Below are 15,523 nucleotides of genomic sequence, written 5' to 3'. Positions count from 1 at the left end.
GCTGCAGAGAAAGTGGTACCTTGGGGAGGAGGATGCAATGGGAATTCTGTACATGAATGTGGAAGCACCACAAGAAAGTCCCCAGAGATCCCCCGCTTGAAGTTCAGCTGGGCCAAATGTGGGGAACAGGGAAGCCAGAGCTCCCAGCCTCCCAGCACCCAGACCTGGCATTTGTACAGCTGTGTCTGACATGTAATTCTTTCAACATAACTTCTTAAATAGTCGTTAGATATATTTTTTATTTACCCTTCATTTCTTCATTTTCCAATTCGCTATTATATCTTTTAGACTTTAGCTCCTGTTTATTTCTTGTTTTGTTTGAACTTACTTTTTCAAATCGCACATCCTGCTCCTCACCTCCACTGGCCCCGGTTGATGCCCATGGGCCTCTTGCATCTTGTATTCGTTCCCTGTCTTAACCTTTTTGCTCTACATGGGAAATAAGAATGGAAGCAAACAGGTGGTGGATAGAAAGCCATCTATTTCACACACAAAGGAGACTGGGTGCCCTTTTTATCCTAGTACATCCCACACAGACACTCCCTGTGCCACAGAGTAGATCTCAATTAGCCCCTGATGATAATCCTGGTTTTAACTATAGTTGGCTTAGGACTGGCAATCCTGCCTTAAAAATTGCCAGTTTAAGCAAATCAAGCAATGATAGGCAGAATTCCTTTGCAATTCAGTACTATACCCAAATAGCAGGAATTCTTTCCTGCATGTCTGTTTCCAAAGGAGTAAATTTTAGTCAGTTGATCGCCTTTTGAGACAAATGCATTAACCAGAACTTTTGGTTGCAAATAACAGAAATTCGATTTGAACTAAGCCAAGAGGGAACAAACAGGAAGGACTGGAATGTATCTCTGCCTTTAGACAGCATGAACCAGGGATGAGAATGCCCCCCGTCTTTTTCTTGGCTTTTGTTTGCACATTGGCTTCATAGCTGTCTCTTGCTGCAAACCAGCTTTTTCCACATAGAGCAGGACATGGCCACTGACAACCTCAGAACTTTATGGCAGCACCACTACCATGCTCTGTTCCTAAGTTTAAGAATTCAGAGGAAGGATTCCAACAAGCCAGTGGCAGGGAGATGAGAATCTTTCTAAGAAGATAGCAGCCCTCATTTGTGCCACTTAATTACAGTAAAGGTGATGATCTCAGCCTACTCCAGACAAACAATAGATTCCATTAAAGCAGGGTGCTGAAGAATTCTCTGCCAAGATGGAGACAAGTCTTCTCTGTTCCTATTCCTTAGTAAGAGAACAAGGGGAGAATCGGCTGATCTAGGGTTCTCCACAATTTGTGATAAAGTTTCTCTTCTGGACCTCAAATGTCCCCGGAAAATCTCATCCCTAGTTAAAATGCAATGTTCTCCATGGTGCAGAAATCTTGATTTCTTGAGTCTGTCAGCATCCAGCTCTCTGTGCCTGAGGAACTTATCAAGAGTAAATTTCTTACTCACTGACCAAGGGGAGGGATGGGAGAGGTAGGGACAGGACTTGGTTTAGGTTAGGCTAGTGTCATTGTACGGTCCAAACTGCCCTTTATGTGGAGACTGTCCCTGCTGGAATCTTGTAGTCAGCCAGTCCTCTCCATCCTGGCTACTCGGGTTTCTCTTTCTGTCCTCTCCCTGCTGAGGCCAATTGACTATGGTGAGCAACTCCAGGATCCCAACCATAGAATACCCTGCTCAGCTGCTGCATTTTCCTGAGGCCTCTCTCAGTTAGAGATGGCTTAGAAAATAGCCCTACCTTAGGCTGTTAATTGCTCAAGCTGCACATTAGGCTGGCCCAGCCTCAGCAGTGGTAGCAATTTGGGTCTTACAGAAACAGACCCTGGGATAACCTGTAAGAATCAAGGAGGTGTGTTGTCAGTGTTTCTGAAGACACTCTGGAATATTACTCTCAAGGCCTACGGAAGATCTTGATATGACCACTCTGTGCTCTGTTTTATATTTGTCTCCAAGAAATCTGAGTTTTAGAGGATGAATTCCTTGTGTCTAAGACTCTCTTCAGCTTCTTGAGAGCAAAGCTTGATAGACACAAAGTTGGTTTGGCTTCAATAATCTTGACTAAACGTGCTGAGTTCTTAACAATATGCATTCAAGAAGTCCTGGTCTTGATTCAGTTCCATGATATAGGAGAGGTAGTATGTTTCACCGTGGCATTCTTTAGTCAAAATTCAAGAGGATATGGAAGTGTCAGTCTGTAGTTAACAATTCACCTCCACAGGGCACACAGATCACATGGCTCTCACAATATTTTTAGGTAACCTGAATTATAGTGTCAGAAACAGCTCTGACCATGGAAAATTTGAATGACAAGATTGATTTTTACCTTGTCACATTTGTAGCAATAACCATCAAAAGAGAGGGGGAGGAAGTTTGATCAAATATATGTAACACAGCTTAGTACGTCAGTCCATTGGCAGGTCTAGCCTAGTGGCTAATGTCGTTGGTTTAGTAAAAATTAGCTTTCCTTTTTTTTTTTTTTGAGACGGAGTTTCGCTCTTGTTACCCAGGCTGGAGTGCAATGGCATGATCTCAGCTCACCGCAACCTCCGCCTCCTGGGTTCAGGCAATTCTCCTGCCTCAGCCTCCTGAGTAGCTGGGATTACAGGCACACGCCACCGTGCCCAGCTAATTTTTTGTATTTTTAGTAGAGACGGGGTTTCACTATGTTGACCAGGATGGTCTCGATCTCTTGACCTCGTGATCCACCCACCTCGGCCTCCCAAAGTGCTGGGATTACAGGCGTGAGCCACCGCGTCCGGCCAGCTTTCTTATATTCATCTGTGGGATGAGCATCCTTAACAAGTAGAATAGGGGGTGGATGATACTCTCCTTTAGTCACTTGCCATCCCGCAGTGGGGAGCAGTAGAAAATTAGCATGTAGCGTCCTTCAGAATTTGGTTGTACTTTCTTCTCTGTGGAATGTGGGCATCGTTCTTCCAACCTGACTTCATGCATGGAGAGCTGGGCAACTGCTCTAACACTGATTTGCCTAATCAGGAACATGGACAAGACTTTTCAGAGACACATCAAACCTGGAATCACACAGGGACCCACTATCCTTCCAAGCCTTCTATTTGCAATTCCACTATTAAAGGACCAGGTATACCTTTTGACAAAGCAAGCTCTTTTTAAAGTAGAGCAAAACAGAGGTGTGTCCTAACTTGGTCTTTTAAAACATATTTCTCAATAAATTGGAATCACATTTTGATAACCACAAAGCTTATTATGCCCTGATGATGTAGTCATTTTATAATGCAAGAATGACACCAGAACGTGATTGAACCTGTTGCTGAGTTATAAGAATACAGAATATGCAGATTCACCCAAAGGTAAATCCTTACCTTTGGCTGACGAATATTAGCATTCAGCAAGACAATCCTCTTCTTGGCCCTGTTCCCCGATGCTTTCCAAGTTTTTCTCCAGACGGAGGTGGCATTTGACCCTGGCGTTTCTGAGCAGCACAGTTTTTTCACATGCCAGTCCTGTCTAGATCGTGAAAACACATGGCTCTGACTTCATTAAAATCAAAGGATAGGGATACTGTGGGCTTCTGTCTGGAACGTTATCTCTCACAGCCATTTCTACCTTTTAAAAGCTTGCTGGAGAACAGCAGTAATTCTGAAGGACCTGTAGAAGAGGAAGGTTTACTGTTCCTCTAGAACAATGATTAGGGGTAGGGGAGGGACCTGTCTGCCATGCACACCACTGCTGTATGGACCAGTGTGACTGCTAGGAAGGGAGTTGGCTCCTTGAATCTGTTACAGGAGGGACAAATATCAGGAACCACTGTTCTAGGTCCTCTAACAGGGCTTCCAGATTTTCAAATAAATTTTAATTACTCAATAGAAACATTTTTGTAGGAAATGCAAACATTATGGCAAAGTGCTCTGAACAGTGCCTGGCACATGCTGAGCACTTGGTGCTTGCTGTGTATTTACAGCCCTGTGCCTGGACCATGTTATATTAATCTCCATAGAATTGCTTTCACCTTTGGCCCATATTGCCCACTAGCCTCTGAACTACTCTGAGAGCATCACACAAAAGCAATAAGTTCTCCTGGGCTCTGTTTACTGTAGGGTGCCATCATGGATATTGCTGATCCTGTTACACAAAATCTCTCTGTGAAAACAAGAAGTTTCTCCCTTGCTTGAGAATAGTTATGCTTCTCCTAGGCAGTTGATTTGATTTTATCATACTGATCTGTGCATCTATTAACTGGTTGTGCTTCTCTTTTTTTATTGGCTTCTAGCGTGAAACTAGATTTTTACTCCCTTCTACCATGTGTTATAGAATCTGGGTCACACCTTTTATTAACTGAAGTTGTGATTTCAACTTTCTTACTCTTTTTTGTCAACTAGTAAAAACAGTTGCCTCTCTGGGTGATTACATGGGTAGACCTTTTGTTACAGTGAAGAATATACTGTACACCATTTGAATAAAGCATAGTTGGTACAGTGGCTTGCTAGAGTCTGTGGAAGGAGTCTTTAGTCTTCTCTCTGTTTCCTGCCAGAGAAAGGGCAGCTGCCTGTGCTAGGTGGCTCTGTGTCCATGTGGACTTTGGCACTGGGGTTCTGCGTGCAGAGCCTCTCTTGGACACCTGGGTCCTTTTCCTCTGTCTGCTGGAAATCACCATCATGTGAGTTATTTGACAGAAGAATTTGATCTTCTATTAAGAATTATTTTCCTATCTTTTCTTCTCAGGTTCTGAGAAAATATATATTATATTCTTGGATTCTAGTCAGAGAGTTTGATTATGTGAGAACTGGAATATTAATTTAACAACACTCAACTACCATTAACAAAGATGTCATTTGTGATTGTTAAGGCTCTTTGTCTGTGGCATGAAAGCACTCCCAAAACAATGAACAAGACATAGGCTCCAGAGGGGCTGGAGCAGAAGACAGTAGTGTGGCAGCAGGTGCTGCCTGGCACAGCTGGTCTAGGGAGTGGCCCCTGGGCCTGTCCTCTGGCTGCACCTTCAACAAACAATCAGTGCATTTTTCACTAGTGAGACTCTAGGCTTGAGTGCAGTATGCTTGGTCCACATTTATGTTCTAGGACTGGGCATGGCTCCGTTGCCTCCCTCACCTACGCAGTGCACTGGGAAAGGGTGGGATCAGGGGAGGAAGGAGGTGCCCTTTCTCATGGAGGGTGGTGGGAGAGCCCATACTAAAAGGTGGAATATGGGGAAATGGCCTAGGACAAGGTGACCCAACTCTGGGTCTCTCACATCTGCCTCTGCACAATTGAGGCTTTCCTCTAGGGTGGTGGACACCTCCCTCATGAATATTGAAGTACTGATTTCACTGGACCAGCTCAGGTTATGTGATACTCATTTCCACATTTAGCAATCTACTTTTTCAGACTGCCAAGCCTCTGGGTGAGCTATCGCAGACCAGCCTGGTTTCAGTCTTCCATTCACCATGGAGGAAGGAGGTGTTGGGGCTAGCTTAGTGACATTAGCAGCTCCTTCACTCCTCTCTGCCCACAAGCAGGTCAGACACACCCAAGAAAGTGACACCTCCTGTCTCTGCTTGGGGCATTTGTAAGATTCTGCCTCTCCTCTGACATTCCACATCCTCTCCCTTTTCTCTGTTTTCTATAGTTTCTGGCCACTTGTCATTTCCTGTGCTTTAGCTCTGGCATCCCTCTGGCTCTTATTTAAGTTCTTCTCAAGATATTTTGTCTTAGCTTGCTTCTCTCAGCTCTAGCACTGAGGAAATGTGACCTGCCAGCCTGGCTACCAAAGCTCTTACTGGAGGGTGGGATTGGGGTGGGAAGGGAGGTGTGAGTGAAGGGCCTTGTAGTTGACATCCTCCATCCTTTAAAGCTCACTGTAATGTTCAGGATGGGCCTCCATGCAGCAAGGTGTGCCTTGGCTTCAGAGGACCCTGGCATGAGAGTTAGGAGATACCAAGATCTGTGCAGAACCTGTTCCCATGTAGTCCCTTGGTGAATGGTACCAGCTCTCCAGTCTCCTCAAAGAGCAGGCCCTCATTGTCACCATGCCTCTGGAGGCAGTGCCTCTGGCTAACCCAGTCCCAGCATGTCAAGTCAAGCACTGCTGGGCCTAGAGTTTCACAGAGGGCCTCCTGGCCAGGAGTGAGGTCATCCAAGGGGTGGTCATGCCAACTTCCAAGACACACCTTTCAGTGGCATGTGATCTGGTTCTCCTCATGGTAGTTTTGAAATCTTGTGGTTTCCTGTTTCGATGAGTGGTTTTGTACATATAATCAGTGAAACCGTCCTCACAAATTACATGCGTCCCCTACTTCATTTAGAAGCTGGTAAGATGTTTTTCCAACCTTTTAAGTGTATTCTTTTTTTTCTGTCCTCTTTAGACCCAGGTAAACCACCACAGTGCTGCTAGTAATGAAACCTACCAGGAACGCTTGGCACGGCTAGAAGGAGATAAGGAGTCCCTCATATTGCAGGTGGGTACTTTTTTTTTTGGCGAGAATCACCTTATCCTGTTACCTCCTACTATGTAGCTCCTCTTAAGTGGGTGGGAAGCACAAGGGATTTTCTCTTGGAATTTTTCTGCTTCCAAAGTGTATGTTTTTAGAAAAGACTTTTCCTGAAATAAGTAACTCTAGACCTGACTTTGGGGGGCTGTGAATTCAGTCATTCATTTATCATGCACTACCAAGCACCTGCCTGTATACACTGGAAGCCCCATGACCAGGCTGATTTCCAGGTGCTAAGAATGAATAAAATGGGCCCTGTCCCCTAGAAGCCCCCGAGTCTTGTGAGGAAGGGGAGATATATCCTTGTGCCCCTAATAAGACAGAGCTGTGGGTGATAACAGGCCTAAGGGTGAATGCTAATGAAATCAAGTCCAAATTGTCTGAAGCTGGATCTAGACTGATCCCTTTGATGGCAAATCCCCTGGAGCTGGTAATAGGGGCTAAGACTTTGATAGCTCTCTTGCTTGAAAGAGAGGAACTCCAACACCCTTAATGGAAAAAGATAGTCAAAGGAGCTTTCTCACTTTTGAAAGTTTGTTTGCCTTGTAGGCCATAGAATTAGGTATTTCCATAAGAACGCTGTTGAAGAAGCAGGCCTAGCTCTTTGCTATGTTAGCTCTTGAAGCATAAATTGATTTAGCAAGCATTTGCCCAAGGTCTGGTATGCATCAGATATTAATTGGTGATTTGGAAAATATAAAGGCTAGTATCCTAATCCCAGCTTCTTAAAGCTTAAAGGGTGATGAGTTAGACTGGTGGCAGAATGGAGGGAGGGGTTGGGGGGCCTCGTACCCTACCCAGGCTATGGGCTTCAGCTTGGAGCACTAGGGTTATGAGGTGGCAGTGTGTTGATTTTTTCTTTTTACCTTATTTATTTTATTCTTTCATTGTATTTTATGAACATAAGAGTAATGAATGATTTTAGAAACTTTTAAAATTCTAAAAATTTGAAGAAGCAGGTTAACGTTTTGGCCTTTTTTCCAGTGTTGTTTTTTTTTTCTTTTGCCTCTGTTCTAAATAACTGAGCTCATACTAAATATACAGTTTTACATTCCAGTTTTGTATTTTTCTTCATTGATTTATTCATTATAAAATAATCGAGTATATACAACTTGTGAGATGCTGGTTTTTGATGCTGGGATGCAGCACTGAAAGAGGCAGACTCAGTTCCATTCTTGTGTATCTTCCATTTGAGAGAGAGAGAGAGTGGGCTGGGCACCGTGGCTCATGCCTGTAATCCCAACACTCTGGGAGGCCGACGGGGGTGAATCACCTGAGGTTAGGAGTTGTAGACCAGCCTGGCCAACATGGTGAATCCCCATCTCTACTAAAAATACAAAAATTAGCTGGACTTGGTGGCAGGCACCTGTAATCCCAGCACTTTGGAAGGCCAAGGCAGGTGAATCACAAGGTCAGGAGTTTGAGATCAGCCTGACCGACATGTTGAAACCCCATCTCTACTAAAAATATGAAAGTTAGCTGGGTGTTGTGGCAGGCGCCTGTAATCCCATCTACTCAGGAGGCTGAGTCAGGAGAATTGATTGAACCCAGGAAGCAGAGGTTGCAGTGAGCTGAGATCACACCACTGCACTCCAACCTGGGTGACAGAGTGAGGCTCCGTCTCAAAAAAAAAAAAAAAAAAGAGAGTGTGTATTGACAATAAGCCAATATATAAACTATTTCAGGTGATGATAAGAACTATGGAAAAAAGTAAAGCAAGATGAGGACTGTGTAGTAAAAGGAAGATCTCCTTTACAGGAGGAAGCTGGGGAGGGAGCCATGCAGATACCTGGAGAAGCGCCTTCCAGGCAGAGCAGGTGGTCAATCCAGCCCACACACTGAGGCAAGAGTATGCTTGGTGTGTGGGAAGAACAGCAAGGGGCTATTGTACCTGGAGTCTGTGCCCAAAAGGGTGGTGGGAGCCGCCTTTAGAGAGGTAGCAGGGGCCAGATTGAATAGCACATTGTAGCACAGATGTTTGAGGGATGTGTAATTTGAAACTCTTATCCCAATGACATGATTAGTGAAAGAGTATCTAATGTAAGATTTTGCAGCAAACAGTATGAAATTGCAAACTTTTGAACCAGGACCCTTCATGATTGAAATAGCACATTCCTATTTAGAGAGGATTACAATTTAATTTTTAAAAGTCCTGTGTAATAATGCTTCCTTTCACATTCATAGTTTTCTAAAATTCTGAATTCTTGAATAATCCCTATTTAAATAATCCTAACACAATTGGGAAGCTGCTTACCAGTAAAGTCAGAAGTTGACCCTAGTGGTTTCTACTCTACTGGGAGCTTATGGGCAGACTCCAGGAGTGTCTGTTATGTGATCACTCCTGTTCTGCAGTGGCCCAGTGGAGCTGGTTAGACAGATTCTCAGCAGGGTAGAGGCTCTTGCTTAATGCATACACAAGCTCAGCCAGACTGACTTAATTTGGAGCCCTTGGCCCAGAAAGTTTTCCTGGTTCTACTTGTAAAACGACAAATCACACGTAACAAAATACTCCATTTCTAGGATTAGTTAAAAACAAACCCCGAATCTCTTATATCTTCATTATAATGAAAATCCTTAAGGATTTTCGTCCTTTTTTTTTTTTTAACATCTGTATCCCTCAGTACCTAGAACTATGCCTAGCATCTAGTAGGGTCTCAAAAATAGTTGTTTTTAGTGAACAAAGGTCACGTTTTAGGACCTTTATGTATTTTGTCCAGATTTTCTACATCTCTTCATTCATAATACTTAGAATCAGCATTGATGTTCCAAAGTCCCCTGGAGCTGAACAATTAGCTATAGAATGCTAGAGATCCTATGATTCCTTGGGTATCACCAACACATAGCCTCAAGGCATGGTATAGACCATAGAAATGTCTAATCCTCATAATAAGATTAACCAGAAAACATCCTTCACAGACAGAAACTCTGGATTCCAGCGAGCAAAGCCCACCCCCAGAGTCCTACCTTTTTGAAAGTGGAATTAGTTCAGAATGGCTAAGTGTTGGGCCACAGGGAGTAATAAATACACACCCACCTAAAAAGGTTTTAAACCACTTTTTTGGTTAAAAGTGGAATGTTAACCCTGTGTCGACTCCAGGAATATGTTTCAATAATTCATTCATCATTTGGGAACATAAAAATGGAGAGCTTAAAGTAGGCATATTAATTTAGTTCCTTTTTAAACAGGAGCTTTATAATTCAGAAAATTTATTTAAACACTCATAAATGAACTCACATCAACTCATGCTCCATCTATCCTTACGTTACAGGCTGATAAATAATTCTGGATAATCTATATGCAAATGGCAATGACTCTGACGAAAAAAGTCTAAATGATCTCAATTTACCAACTGCAAATTTCTTCACTTTTGGGAGGACACTCATTCTCTTTCTTCTTGCTTTGAACCATCTCTTAATAAAGAAAAAGGATCCTGGGGCAGTTTGCTAATAGAGAAGGCTATGAAAGCCATTGCTAGTATATAGTTAGGGCATAATTTGAATGACTTCCTGTAAATGAGTTTTTACTAATTCATATTTTCAATAGAGATTCTCAGCGTTCTTTAGAAAGATGACTTTTTTTCTGCCACCATATGTGTAATGTGGCTCCTCTATATTAATGACTTAGAGTCATGTTTTGGCCTGTGAAGCACAAAACCCTTTCTGGAGCCAAGTTTTGTCAGTGCTAATACATGCCCTTTACAGCCCACATTCATTAATTGCATCAAAACACTCGCCTGATAGGTGAGCAGTCCTCACACCCTTATGAGAGAGGTAAGGTCATTGGTTAGTTTTCATGAAGTTTGGAAAGCTCTTCCACATGAGGTTGCAGAAGTCCTGGCAAGCCTGCTGAGATGTGCCTTCAGGTCGGGGCTGTTCAGTAAGAGGAATAAGGAGCAGGAGTCCAGCCCAGAGGCAGCTCCTGTGGCTGTTGGGTGTTTTTCTCTTGAGTCTGTCAAGAGGAGTAAAAGTGACCCATGTCATCAGAGCAGTGGCCGAGACTCCCTTGTAAGGTAAGAATCTAACTGGAGCTGCCTTCATTCAGGACACTTCCTCTACCTGCCACTCAGCCAAAGGCAAAACTGTTTCCTCTGTGTAAGAATCAGTGGTGAGGTTTCACAGCTCCCCTGCAGTGGGGAGGCTTTCCTGCCCCATGTCAAGTCCCTGCTCCTCTACCATTGCTTTATTTCCTGGAACAGGTGAGTGTCCTCACAGACCAAGTGGAAGCCCAGGGAGAGAAGATTCGAGACCTGGAAGTGTGTCTGGAAGGACACCAGGTGAAACTCAATGCTGCTGAAGAGATGCTTCAACAGGTAAGGACAGGTGTGCTGAAGGCCCTGGGTTCTGAAGCAGCTCATGTGCCGAAGCCCCTTTCTGTGCCCAGGCTACAGCTCTCGCTGCCTGCTTTCCCATCCTACCTGGAGGCAGGATTGGCTGCTCAGTGTGTAGTGTTTATACAGCAGGTGAAACCAACCTGAACGTTGAGAGTAGCAGAGGGGCAGGGAAAGGAAGGGCTGCCCTGAGACGAATAACCTGCTGAGCTGGTTAGACAGATTCCCAGCTAGCACTTCCTCCAGACTTGGTGCAGTGAGGAAGACCTCAGCTGGGGGACTCACCCTCATCCTGCGGTGTCATCTGGAGTGTTAGAAAGTCAATTCTCAGTTGATTCTGTGCCCCTTTCCCCATCTCACTCTGCCTCTTCTTACTCTATATAGTTTTTAAATAAAAATTATTACATAAATAACATTTTAATTCAGTAGCTATCAAAATGGAAAAAATATTTAACTGTTTCCTACCATTCAAATAATGTCTTCTCCTTGTTTCCTTTTTGTCCTTGTTATGCGTGCATGTACTTTCCAAATCCATAGTCACATCAAATATGCAATTTAGTTCTCCGATCTTGTATGCTTAATATCATATAATTTTTTCCATTTTACATTTTTGCTGTATTGTCATCTTTATTATCACTTATAATAGATTTTCTTAGTAAAAGTATCCGAATTGACTTAACTGTTTTTTGATTCCTGAGTACTTTTCCTGTATTATAGGTAATGAACTACAATTTTTTAGGAAGGGGTGTTGAATTTTTATTAAAACGCTTTTCAGAATTTGTTCAGAAGCTAATTAAGTTTATAAATGAAATCTATTAATATATCTAATTTTAAATTTTCCTTAATTCATATCATTCTTGTGTTTTAAGTTATCTTGAAAATTAAACAATAACTGAAGCTTATGTGTGTCTGCCTTATAACTCCTGGCATAGTACTTGGCACATAAAAGATGCTCACAATTACTTAAAGATCAAAAGTTTGTTCCTTAAAATGAGTGGATTCAATTAGATGACTGCTTATAATATTTCCCTCAAAAGCACTAGCATTTTTTTTATTGTCATGATCAGCATAAGACTCAGATTGTTTCTTGACAGCATACTGGTGAATACAGGCTTTGCATTTTACCTTTGGTCTTATAATAAATATCTTAATTCTGGTGTTTGTTAGTTTTGTTTGAGTGCCTTTGAAGACCTTTAAAAAAATGTAAGTCAGTGTTTTTATGTATATATCTTCATAAAAACTGGTTCCAATGGCTCAGGAACTTTTGTTAATTTGTTATCTTTTCATTGCTGATTAATAAGTTACCATATTCTTGGCTCCATTTGATTTTCTACTTAGATTGTGTGCCATTTCTCTTGTTCATGATATTCCCTAAAAATCTGGCTAGCAAGAAGAATTGAGGCTTTCTTAAAAAATTGAATCTTTCTTTTGAAGACCCAGGAAAGAAAATAGCCTGATAGAAGAAAATCTCAAATGATGAAAATATTTTCACAAACAGTACAAAAAACAACCTACTAGATTGTGTTTTCAGGTCTGCTCAAGGTGTGGTTTTCAGATGAGAAAGATAAGGGAGAAAGATGATGGAACGATATAAACAATCCAGAAAGAGACCAAGAACATTTAAATATGGAAGGGAACATGTCAGAAGGTTGATGTTTCAGGAAGGTGATGCTGGGAGAGTAACCACATAATCAGAGGTCAGAGAATAGCTGCATTGTAGTAGCTGAGTTGTCTGACTGCCCGTGCTGGCTTCTCTGAGCCTGCTCTACATAGCTCTCTATGGCAGTGTTTCTGCTCCATTGTCAAAGTCTGTGTGTCAAGGAGTCTGATTGTGATGCCCAGCACCACTTGGAGAGAGGCTGTCTAGTTCCTCTAAGCATTCCCATGGATGGCATTTTAGACTTTTTAAAAAGTCTTAAGCTCAGTTACCTTTTTTATCCTGTTTATTCTAAATTCTTTCTTGTGTGCTATGGGTTTGGTATTGGGTGTGTGGTACCATGCGCCACAGAGGTGGATGTCTTAACCTGACATATATTGGAGTATGGTAGCCACTTCCGAGTTTCAAAGATTCTTGAATTTGACCAAGTTATTTTTCTTCTTATAAGCTTTCATTGCGTTCCCTCAAACTGCCGAGGGTAAAATGATAGCAGTATGCAGTGCTCCTTTCTTGACAAATGGAGTTCAAGCCATAGGACACATCTGAGCCTTATCTCCCACTCACGTGTTCGCTGGGCTGGGTGGCACCAGAGCTTGAGATGTTTTGAGTTTCCAAATCTAAATCCAGAGTTGAATGTTTGGCCGCACATGCTGTTGCTTTCCTGAAGTCTGTTTGATGCTGTTTGTGAAGACACTTAATTCTTGCACCACAGCGCTGATGCAATGATATCTCTGGCTTGGAGTATGTATGCATTTTCTGAGCTGAGGACAGGCAAACACTTGCCCAATCTGACTGAGATATCCTGGCTGCAGGGCCCTTGGCTTCTGGTGGTAGGAGCAAGAATGACTGACTCATGGCCTAGAGGCAGAGAATGGAGGCAAACAATTGCCTCTTTCTGCCAGCCTCAGAAATCATTCCTGCCCAGAGCCAAGGCGAGCCTGCTGCTCAAAGGCTCTGAAGGAAATCCTTTCACTGTCTCAGCATGCAGTTTCTAACTTCCTATAGATAAGGTGCTTCTGGGTTTGCTGCTCCTGATAACTCTGCATTCTGAAGACATCCTGTCTGAAGGCAGCAGCTGCTGTTCTACTCCACTTGACTAACCAGTTAGGCATGGTGATACTAGATATTCTCATTTTTCACAAGAGACTCAAAATCCAGATTTAATGAGTTAAAGATGTCTGCTTTTAAAATATTAGCAGCTAATTTAAGTTTTTAGAAATGCTCTGTGAATCATACCTATAGGTCAAGGCTGGCCTGCAGGCCTCAAATCTGCAACCTCTGCTCTAGACTTGGCCCCCTCAGGCTGGAATAACTCTAGGGGGATTTAGGAAAAGCCAAATCCAATGAGCATAGCCCAAACCTTGTGATTACAAGGCCTCCAAGAACCCCATTGAGCTGTCTCTCTCCATAGCTGTTCTGACCAATGTCAACCTCCCTCCAGGAGCACAAGAGGTGAGGCGTTAATTCCCTACCCAGTTCATGAGCCATGTACCTGCTGTACCCCCAACCACAACATCCTTAGCCTGTCTCTGCTCAGGGCTGATCTCCCAGCTCCCATCTGTTTTTGTCCACACATGAACTCATCCAGCCTCCAGAAAGAGCATGAAGACCTCTCCTGGGGTTAGACAAGCAAACTAGAACCAACCAGAGTCAGCAAAGGGGCAGGTCCACATGAGCCCACCTAGATTATGAACACTTTTGAGGGCAAAATAATGTTTCTATTTTGCAACCCACTGCAAGATGTGGGGTGGGAAGGGAACTTGACAGCTATAAGCATCTCTCAGGACTTCTACAAGCAGACAGCTACAAGCATCTCATAGCTGTCTACATAGACATATAGACATACCTTGTAGCTCTCAGGACTGCTTATGGAAGCATCTACTCAGGTGTGGTCTTAGACTCACTGAGCATGTCTGGATTGCCCAAGAAACCTTTCCCATTAAGAAGAGACATTTCTCAGACAGGTACTGTGGCTCACGCCTGTAATCCCAGCACTTTGGGAAGCAAGGCAGGAGGATCACCACCTGAGGTGAGGAGTTCAAGACCAGCCTACCAACATGGTGAAACCCCATCTCTATTAAAAATACAAAATTAGCAAAGTGTGGTGGTGTGTACCTGTAATCCCAGCTACTTACGAGGCTGAGGCAAGAGAATTGCTTGAACCGGGGAGGCAGAGGTTGCAGTGAGCCGAGATCATGCCATTGCACTCCATCCTGGGCAATAAGAACAAAACTGAAAAAAGAAAAAAACCCATTTCTCAAGAGGATCTTTAGGGGAGGAACAGTCTGAGTCAGTTTTCACTGGTCTGGTATTGTCTGAGCCTGAAAATGGAACTCAGAGTGCTGGGCCCTGCCTCTCTAGTCCTTAAGCAGATCAAGGCATTGCTCAGCTGCACACCGAGGCTATCAGAGGCCAGGGCCCAGAATTGTCCCCTAGGATTTGAGGCATGGACCAGCAATCTTCTCGTGACTGGCTCAAACTATGCTGGCAATAAAAATCTCTGTATCATGGGGAGGGTTTCCCTGATCTGTGATATACTTGAGGCCCATGGTAGCTTTTTCTAAAGTAGCCCCCATGAGCTCTCTGGGGTCTAGTAGGTTCCTGCACAATAAGCTCCTTTGCCTTTGATCACTGACCCTTCTCTAGAGAATGATCTCCTCCGGGAAGAAGCTGATGCAACTCAGTGGATAAGAGGTTTTACATGGAGCTAGTGGCCAAATAGAGCATTTTCCAGACTGGTCATTTACAGATATAATCAATGTGAACAGAAACAATGTTCAATGTCAAAACAGAACACAGAGAAAGGGAACACTGTGGGGAGGAGGTAAGGGTGCAAACCTTGTGAAGACATAATCCTGCTTTTGGGAAACCTTGGACACCACCAGCCTCTCTCTATTTCCATCCTCCCTGCTGAGCCAGAGCTTTAAGGTTTAGGCAACTTCATTGTTTTGGCTTTTAGATGAGGTTGGGGAGTGACAAATACAGGGGATTGAGAGTTCATGGATATGAATGTCTATAGATTTGCTATGTGCTGTTGATCTGGGAAAGTCAGTGTACC

General features: G+C 43.2%; 1 protein-coding gene across 10 annotated transcripts in view; it reads left to right on the top strand.

Annotated features, from left to right (window-relative positions):
- PPFIBP2 (PPFIA binding protein 2) overlaps positions 1 to 15,523 on the top strand; it is a 138,865-nt gene that overhangs the window by 69,472 nt on the left and 53,870 nt on the right. For all 10 annotated transcript variants that reach the window (XR_002479325.2, XM_021675113.2, XM_021675114.2 and 7 more), the window contains 2 exons: positions 6,355 to 6,447; positions 10,677 to 10,790. Coding sequence is in view for 9 of the 10 variants with exons in the window: in XM_021675113.2 (XP_021530788.2) it covers positions 6,355 to 6,447; positions 10,677 to 10,790 (207 nt within the window). In the remaining variant the exon portion in view is untranslated. The remainder of the gene's footprint in view (positions 1 to 6,354; positions 6,448 to 10,676; positions 10,791 to 15,523) is intronic.

The sequence above is a fragment of the Aotus nancymaae genome, unplaced genomic scaffold (genome assembly GCF_030222135.1).
Source record: "Aotus nancymaae isolate 86718 unplaced genomic scaffold, 86718_ANA_hifiasm-v0.15.2.pri h1tg000059l, whole genome shotgun sequence".
Classification (NCBI taxonomy): Eukaryota; Metazoa; Chordata; class Mammalia; order Primates; family Aotidae; genus Aotus; species Aotus nancymaae.
Note: the sequence above shows the minus strand (reverse complement) of the source record. Positions and strands in the feature narration are given on the sequence as shown.